Source organism: Larimichthys crocea, unplaced genomic scaffold (genome assembly GCF_000972845.2).
Source record: "Larimichthys crocea isolate SSNF unplaced genomic scaffold, L_crocea_2.0 scaffold597, whole genome shotgun sequence".
NCBI lineage: Eukaryota > Metazoa > Chordata > Actinopteri > Sciaenidae > Larimichthys > Larimichthys crocea.
The window spans coordinates 1-8891 of NW_020857809.1; the positions used below are offsets into that span (position 1 = coordinate 1).

The 8891-nt window shown below is 39.4% G+C and overlaps 1 protein-coding gene across 1 annotated transcript; it reads right to left on the reverse strand.

Annotated features, from left to right (window-relative positions):
• Positions 1-3290: 3290 nt before the first annotated feature.
• Positions 3291-7971, reverse strand: LOC113745282 (CD276 antigen homolog). The gene is made up of 5 exons (XM_027276799.1): positions 7955-7971; positions 5984-6361; positions 5204-5488; positions 4775-4864; positions 3291-3816 (listed from the first exon to the last, which is right to left on the reverse strand). Exons 2-5 carry the CDS (start codon positions 6072-6074, stop codon positions 3602-3604), a joined length of 681 nt encoding a protein of 226 aa, XP_027132600.1. The 5' UTR covers positions 6075-6361; positions 7955-7971; the 3' UTR covers positions 3291-3601.
• Between the last annotated feature and the right edge of the window lie 920 nt (positions 7972-8891).

The window sequence follows — 8891 nt, forward strand, 5'->3', positions numbered from 1 at the left end:
CGGACATCAGCTTACTGTTTCTTCACAGTTTATTTGCAGAAGCACTATTACAAATACTAATGCTAACACCTAAACAATAACGTGCCGTCCGTCAGGTAAACAACCGCAACGACACAGAGATGAACAAAATTACAACATGAATAACCTGGACGTATTATTAACTGTACATTTTGCATATATGAACATTCTTTTATTTAAAATTATGCATATAAAGAACAACACAAAACATTACACTAAAAACAAAACAAAACACAATTAGTGTCTCAGCAAACCTACAATCCCAAATCAAGACAAACTACACATTTTACATTTTACACACATTGTAACTCATCAGCTCAGCTTCACCAGTTAAAACAATGCTCATAATAAAGTAGAGCCGGCAGGTATCTACATACGCCCAACTACAATACAGGTGGCGCTGCTACCACGAGAGGTTGCTATAAAATCACAACACGTAATAAAACAGTAAACAGGTCTGAATAAACATGAAAACCAAACCGTAAATTTTGGAGTTTGGATAGACAGGTGGCAGGTGAACATACAGGTCAACAGGGTGATCCTTGGAGGTGAGAACACAAACTGGGAACAACATGAGACAAGAGGAGAGGGGAAAACAGGGGAGGAGGAAACAGTTTCCTAACGCCAGCTGGTCTTTGGATTCAGTCCTCATTCCTCGTCGGCTTAGGCGAAACCTCAACTAAGCATTCACCCACTACTGTACCACTGTGGAAATTAAGTCACTTAAGTAAACAGGCCTCCTCAGCTCCACACACTTTGCCCATTTTTGAAATTATTAAGGAGCTAGCGGACAACCAAAGCCACCACACTGAGCTTTACAATGGCTACACAGACTACATCTATGTTTTATACAGTCTATTACAGTACCACATGATTTCATATGTGTTGTCATACTTTTGATGTCTTCAGTGTTAATCAACAATGCATACAATAATAAATAAAAGTGGGCTCTTTGGGATCAACACACTGTACAGTACAGTCGAAGTAAACAGAGTAAGAGACACACAACAGAAGATCCACGTGAAGTGTTACCATGGTTAGCAAATGATTTATGTAAATCGTACAATCATACGGTTCACAATCACAAGAATGATTTAATAATAATGACAACATCCTGTGGTTGGTCCATTCAAAAACCTCTGAATGAATCACTGGGTGATGTCGTCTTTGTGTGGTAGTTCTTTACCTCCTGTTTTTCACTCACTACCTGCTTCAGCTCGGATGTCTGTTGGGAACGGGCAGTGAATGGTCACGTGTCATGATGCACAGGGCGGGGCCTCATTTGGCAGTCTGAAAAATGCCATTTTCGGTTGGGTCCAAGAAGCATATGTGGCTTGTGCCCAATTAGTCCAGTTTTTAGTTTGCTGACTTGTGCTGCCAGTATCTGGCTTGTTGCTAGGAATGCTAATCCCTGTCTTTTTGCCTGCAGGATGTCTCTTCCTGTGTGTCCAGAACACCAGGTAGCTACCAGCCAGTATATAACCCTGGCTCATTCATCCAGACTTCAGTCACCTTTGTGATACTGTGATCCTCCCAGCATCACAGTTTTTCCTGACTCGAACTGAGGGTCGATGGACAGAGGGTGTCACTCCCTCTACAGATTGTAAAGCCCTCTGAGGCAAATGTACTTTGTGACTTTGGGCTATACAAATAAGATTTGATTTGATTTGATTTGATTTGATTTGATTTGATTTGATTTGATTTGATTTGATTTGATTTGATTTGATCATCCAGCCTGTTGCTGCATCCAGCCAGTAAACACACACAGACCAGAAGACCGAAATCAGTCAAAAAGGTTAAAAAGAGTTTATTATCGTAATGGTTGTGTACTGATGGTTTTCTGGATCAGCGGTTTCAATAAAGAGATGAAGCCAGAATCTGAAGTTCAAGTGCGCTTTAATGCCAGCTCGGTTTCATTCCCACATGCTGCAGAATGAACAAAGACTAAGTTCCTTATGACTCCTTGTTAGGGGTGCAACAATACATGTATCTGTATTAAACCATTTGATACAGTGGTCTAAGTGGTAATTTCAATAAACTACAAGTTAAAGAAGGCATGGAAATTTCTCTTTTTTGTATTGAAAAAATACCGAATTGTGACTGTTACGGGAATTTTTAAAAAGAAACCCTTGAATAAGGAAGACTGGATTCAAAGTATCAAAGTTTAAGTTGAATTTATTATTCTTGTACAAAAAGGAGCATTTAACAGTGCAACACACAAAAGGGCTTACAGAGAAAAGGCTCCCTGAGGAGCTCTAACAGTTGGTTCTTGAACATTTTTTAAAAATGGACTGTCTCGGACACCTCCCACCTGATACAGTTAATATCATAACATGCCTTTTTGGTTTTCTGCTCATTAATGAACATTATGTAACAACATGACACTTCTCAGGCCTGTTTCTCACGTCTTTGTCTCTCCTTGAACTCCTGATATCTCTCCCTGCCATCCTCAGCAAAACACAGACCAAATAAGGGAAGTGCACGAGACATGCAAAAACAGGAAACACATAAATTATATGAGTTAAAACATCTGAACCCCAGTATAAGTCATAATTTTTATAACAGTTACTGTACGGTTTTATTGAACTAACTACTTTAGTTTAATAACTCCCACCGTAAAGGGTCTTTGAACTGGTGAAACAGTGTCACACTCAGGCTCGGACATACGCCCAACTACAATACAGGTGGCACTGCTACCACGAGAGGTCGCTATAAAATCACAACACGTAATAAAACAGTAAACAGGTCTGAATAAACATGAGAACCAAACCGTAAATTTTAGAGTTTGGATAGACAGGTGGCAGGTGAACATACAGGTCAACGGGGTGATCCTTGGAGGTGAGAACACAAACTGGGAACAACATGAGACAAGAGGAGAGGGGAAAACAGGGGAGGAGGAAACAGTTTCCTAACGCCAGCTGGTCTTTGGATATGCAAACCCTCATGCAAACCCTCAACTAAGCATTCACCCACTACTGTACCACTGTGGAAATAAAGTCACTTCAGTAAACAGGCCTCCTCAGCTCCACACACACACCACCTCTTTGCCCATTTTTGAAATTATTAAGGAGCTAGCGGACGACCAGAGCCACCACACTGAGCTTAACAATGGCTACACGGACTACATCTATGTTTTATACAGTCTATTACAGTACCACATGATTTCATATGTGTTGTCATACTTTTGATGTCTCCAGTGTTAATCAACAATGCATACAATAATAAATAAAAGTGGGCTCTTTGAGATCAACACACTGTACAGTACAGTCAAAGTAAACAGAGTAAGAGATACACAACAGAAGATCCACGTGAAGTGTTACCATGGTTAGCAAATGATTTATGTAAATCGTACAATCATACGGTTCACAATCACAAGAATGATTTAATAATAATGACAACATCTTGTGGTTGGTCCATTCAAAAACCTCTGAATGAATCACTGGGTGATGTCGTCTTTGTGTGGTAGTTCTTTACCTCCTGTTTTTCACTCACTACCTGCTTCAGCTCGGATGTCAGTTTTCATTCATACTGCTGTCTGTTATTTGTCCTTACCATTTTCTGAGCTGCTTGCTCCACCTGCATTTCAATTAAACTGTGTTTCCTGCTCTGCACCAACTCCATCAGCACCATCAGCAGCAGCTCTATCCCTTCTTGCAGCAGGGGAACGGTGGACCACAGCTTGATTAATTGAGTCATTACTATCAGATCCACTTCTTGATGACATGCTTGGAGCATGGTAGGCAATTCTTTCAGCTAAGGATTCACCTTCTGCAGGTGGGGCAGGTGGCCGCTGTTGACCTGAAAGAATAAAACTTATTGAATAAATCTAATGAATGAAAATAACATTTCTAATGATTTATGTGACCAAAAGCTTTCCACGTATCAATAAAACAAAGATTGGAGTTCTAACTGTTGTATTTATCTAAAATTGCGTTTAAAGGAAATATCTACATGTCAGCACCATGTTTACGTTGAAAACCAAACTGATTGTCGGTAGTAATATATTTTTCAAGCCTTTTCAGGAGGATTGGCTATAGGTCTGTAATTCTTCATGTTCTTCTTCAATAATATATGATATATAGTCTATATATATTATTATATATATATTTGGTAGAAGGATATTTTGTAATTATTTAAATCTCAAACATTGGTCAGGAAGTCATTACAAACTTTGTGTCTGCAGGTTTCTGGCCAGTGAGTCCGATCTCATAGAATTCTCTTGTTTTTAATAAATGAGCATTTTAACATTAGCATTGTTGAAACTCTTCCTGACTCTACCCAAGCTTTAAATGCTCTTTTAGCTGTGGCATGAAGCTCTGCCACATACTCATTCCAACCTGGTTTATATGTCTTACGCTGAAGTTTATAAACAAGATTAACTGGAGATGTGAGGTGACTGCATCGTAGACTCATATAAACACATAGATCATTCCACAATTCATATTTAACATCTTTATAACATCCTTGGGCATTACAATTTCCCAGGAAGTTGTCAGTCTGGGCAGTATATGTTTTAACATATCATTTAAATTTAGGCTGCCACGATTAGTCACGATTATGTCGAAGAACAAATCGTCGACAACCAATTTAGCAGTCGAGGATTTTTTTTGTTTTTATATTTATATATATAAAACAGTATACAATTGTTGTTGTATTTATCATTATTAATATTGCTTTTTGTTTTTTTTGGTTCATATCCCATGTTAAACACATTGCATCACATCAGACATTTAAAGGAAAGTGAAAGGACACTTACTTTTTGAGCGCAGGATAATCAGCCTCATACAAACAATGATGAAGATGATGAAGGGTACAACACCTATTATCCATATATGGTGTCTGTTTGCTGGAACAAAGACAAACATAACAGCGGTCACCAACTTTTTGGTGTCATTTATAGTCTCAGCTCAGGTACTTAAAGGTGGGATAAGCGATTCTGAAGAAATCCAAACAGCAAATATCATGACATAGCACAAACTACTTATCAAAAATATTGACCCGGACAAACACACATCCTGGCTGGGATAACAAGTTATTGTTGCAAGTTGTTTGTCTCCCATTTACAGAGACCAACACACAGCAGAAAGATAATTCAGAGTAAGCAAGTAAGTAGAATATTGGATTATAATCGTATTACCTAGAATAAGTCACAAATTTTAAAAATGAAATATAAACATTCAAGCACCTGGACTCTCCTGGATGTCTTTAGTTGCACTCAGAGTCTGGTTTGAAGTTGGGTTGTAAACTCTGCAGGTCACCTTCTGAAACCCTGTGATGTTGACGGTGCTGCTAATGCTGTAGGTGGCGTCTTCTTCAACAGTAATATTGGTTTCTAATTCACGTGGTTCCAGTCCAGTTCCTCCATCCCCAGAGCTCCATTTGAGTTCAGGTTTAGGGTAACCTCCCTTTGTGCTGCAGGTTGCAGTCATCTCTGTTTTGTTTATCTCAATGTTAGGTTCCTGGAAAGGAGCTGGAAACCACTGAGAGATTACCACTGCTGTTCTACACCATTGTCAGACTCACAATGTACATAAAAAATAAAAAACTAATCCACCCTTATTTCAAAGCTATCTTTTCCCTCTCTGGTTGAGGACATGTTTGAGTATTATTTCAGTTCTATTTGATTGAAAGTTCAAGTGAAAAGGTGTGCATCTTCCTCCATTAAACACTCTCATTCTACCATCACACCACATTTCTTTCTCTGATGTAATTAAGAGAAGAAATGCATCTTTAAAAGCTGGTTTGTGTTTGCATGTTACTATTGTTATTTCCTTTCATTCCTTAAAAACAAATTTATTACTGGGGTGTTCACAGCATGCCAAACGAATCTAAGTAAAGTTGTCAACTCACTAGTTTTTAATCTTAAGTAAAACTGGGGGAGCTAAATTGCAAATGCTAACACAATAACAATAACTTCAGTGTTAGTTTTTCATTAGGCATTGAAAGTAAGTGCTGAGCATCGTACCTGCTATATAGAGAGTCATCTGGCAGAGCTTCTTTGTTGGTTTGTTTCCTGACACAGTAACCTCAAGGGAGAGCTGGTCATCTTCCAACATCAGAGGCTCTATTACAAGGGAGAGGTTTCCAGAAGATAACTGATCAGGGAAGATTTTAGTCCTGTTTCTAAAGGACGGCGTTTGATATTTAGACTCTTGTTTTCCTTTTGACCAAGCGTGTACAACAATATTTGATTCATGTTGGCCCTGCCAGAATATATAGTATTCCTTAGGATAAAACGGCTCGATGGAGGTGTAAAAGCATGTCCAGAAAACCGGAGCTCCTCTGGTTCCATTGATGTTGATGTTTTCAGATGAAACTGGCAGCAGGAAAATCACGTGGAAAACTGTAAAGAAAGAAGATTCAGTGAAACCAAACAAGAGCTACAGAAGACTATTGGGGCCACATGCCACGTTCTAAAATTTGTTTGAGTTCTTATTTTTATTCTCAGAGTTTAAAGTCAGAATACTTGAGCAGCATGCAGCAGCTACTGAGTAGTGCCTGTACGTCTTCCTCTCAGTCCATGAATCAGAGGGTAGAGCAGAGGCCAAACCCAGAATACTTTATGCCCTTACCTAATTACAGTCGTCCCTCGCTATAACGCGGTTCACTTTTCGCGGACTCGCTGTTTCGCAGATTTTTTTGGGTGTAATTTTGCATGCTTTTTTTTTTTTTACAGCGTACTGTACAGTATGACCACACATGTGTTCTGCGTCCTGATTAACTAAGGGTGTACTGTACAAAATGCGTATAAAAAGGTGTATAAAAGTGTGTGGTTAGGGGTTTTACGGCCTTAAAACATGTATAATAATTGTAAAACTTACTTCGCGGATTTCGTTTATTGCGGGTTATTTTTAGAACGTATCCCCCGCGATAAACGAAGGACCACTGTATTAGTTTTCCTCACATGTGACCACCACAAACATACAAAAATTATGCAAGTTTGGTCACCATTTCTCTTTCATAGAAACGGCACCAAACTAATATAATAAAAACATATTATTCCACGTCACATGACTCATAACAGCGCGTCATCCTCTTATATAATGATGTATTCATATTAATTATTACGCCCTGTTTCTCTGCTGGGAGTGGACATATACCCGATTAGGTTTTTCTCATCTTTTTGTAGGTATGAATACCTGCTATTGTAAAGTGAGGGGAAGTGGGATGTGTGTGTTGTCATGACCATTTAGCACAGAACAGAAGGGAACGAGGGAAAGATGTGTAGTATGTGTCTGTGTGTGTGTGCTGTGTGTGTGTGTGCTGGCCACAGTCAGTGACGGAGCTGCTCAGTCACACTTGCTAAGAGTTAGTTGAGAAGAATGATAACACTGTGATACAGCTAGTGATATTTGTACAGTAGTACTGTATAAATACAGGCTACAGCCAGCAGCCAGTTAAGTTTTGTTTAATATAGCCAGGTCAGTGAAGCATGTGAGAGCTTGTCCAGTGGAGAGTTAAACAGAAACCACTTTGCACATTGTCTCTGTCAAGACCACTTCCCAGAAATGACGTCAAGACAAAACACAACATCACGATAATTTATGCAGCTTTGTTGCAACTGTATTCTGTGCAGTCAAGAATGTTCCTGTAGTTCCTGTAATCTTACCACATAGAAGTAAAATCAGCACATTTGTAGAAATCATGTCTGCAATGCAAAGCAAACAAAAGAGTGTGTTGTGACACAGTAGTCATGTTGAACAACATGAACAGGTTCATCTCTGTTTTACTCTGTCTGTGTGTGTGTTTACAGCAGTTTCACTGTTTCACAAAACATGCAAGTGCAAAATAGAAAAAACGTGATTAGGTTTAACTAATATTTCAAGAGTCCTGACACACACCATAATGCAAAATATAAACATGAACTAAATCTTAATATATTAGGATAACTCAAAAATTCATTATAGTGTGACTGTGTGGAAAAAAAGACACTTACCAAACTGTGTCCTGAGCCGAGCAGTCTCCTGCTCCTGTCAGTTCACCTCTGAATGCTGTAAACAAAAGACAGGCGTCAAGTACGGGCAGTAGTCCCGGGTTTATATAAGTAATGCAGGTAGTGCATACCTCTGTATTTAATATGGAAATTTGTGATTTGCCTTTTTCCTGTTTTTGGTACCACTTCAGTTGCAGGTGACCCGATCAAAAAAAATAAAACAGAGCTCCCTTGTTTACACGTAGAACAGCGTTGGCATACTCTCTGTTGAAAGACCAAGATTCTGTGCTGAAGTGAGGAGAAGGAGAGGGGATTACCGGTAGTGGAAAGGACAAACCATGCATACTGTCTGTTATCAAGGGAAAGATCTCTCACCAAAAAAAAGGGAGGACGGATGGCGCTACCAGGTTACAGAGGGAGTATAAGAGTGTAGCAACACTCAATGACACAAAGCAAAAGGAAACGTCTGTGGACAACAGGCCGGCGAGTCAGAACCATGTCGCTCACAAAGGCCTCAGCCTATATATGTGGAGAGCCAGCTTTTGCACTATGGCCTTCCAATGATCTTTGGAATCACAGAAGGTCAGAAATCAAATCCTATATATGAAAAAGTTCTGAAAAGAGGAGTCGGGACAAACAACACAAAGTAGCAAATAGAACACAAGATTGAAATGAATGGGGGAGGGGAAGGAGGTGGGTGGGGGGGGTAAGGATATATGGTAGATAAAAGTAGGGATAAATATTGTTATATCAGTAGCCATTTGCAAAAGGAAGGAAGAGTGGGAAAGAGGGGCAAATTCAAATACCCAATTTGGAGCAATTCCGTGGGGCTGGCTACATTTTTGGCAGGTTTGGGGGTATACGGTGAGGAGGACTTGAAGAGAGATGAGTTATGTAAATAGGAAACACACAGCAAGAGGGAAAAATGTGGAAACGAAGG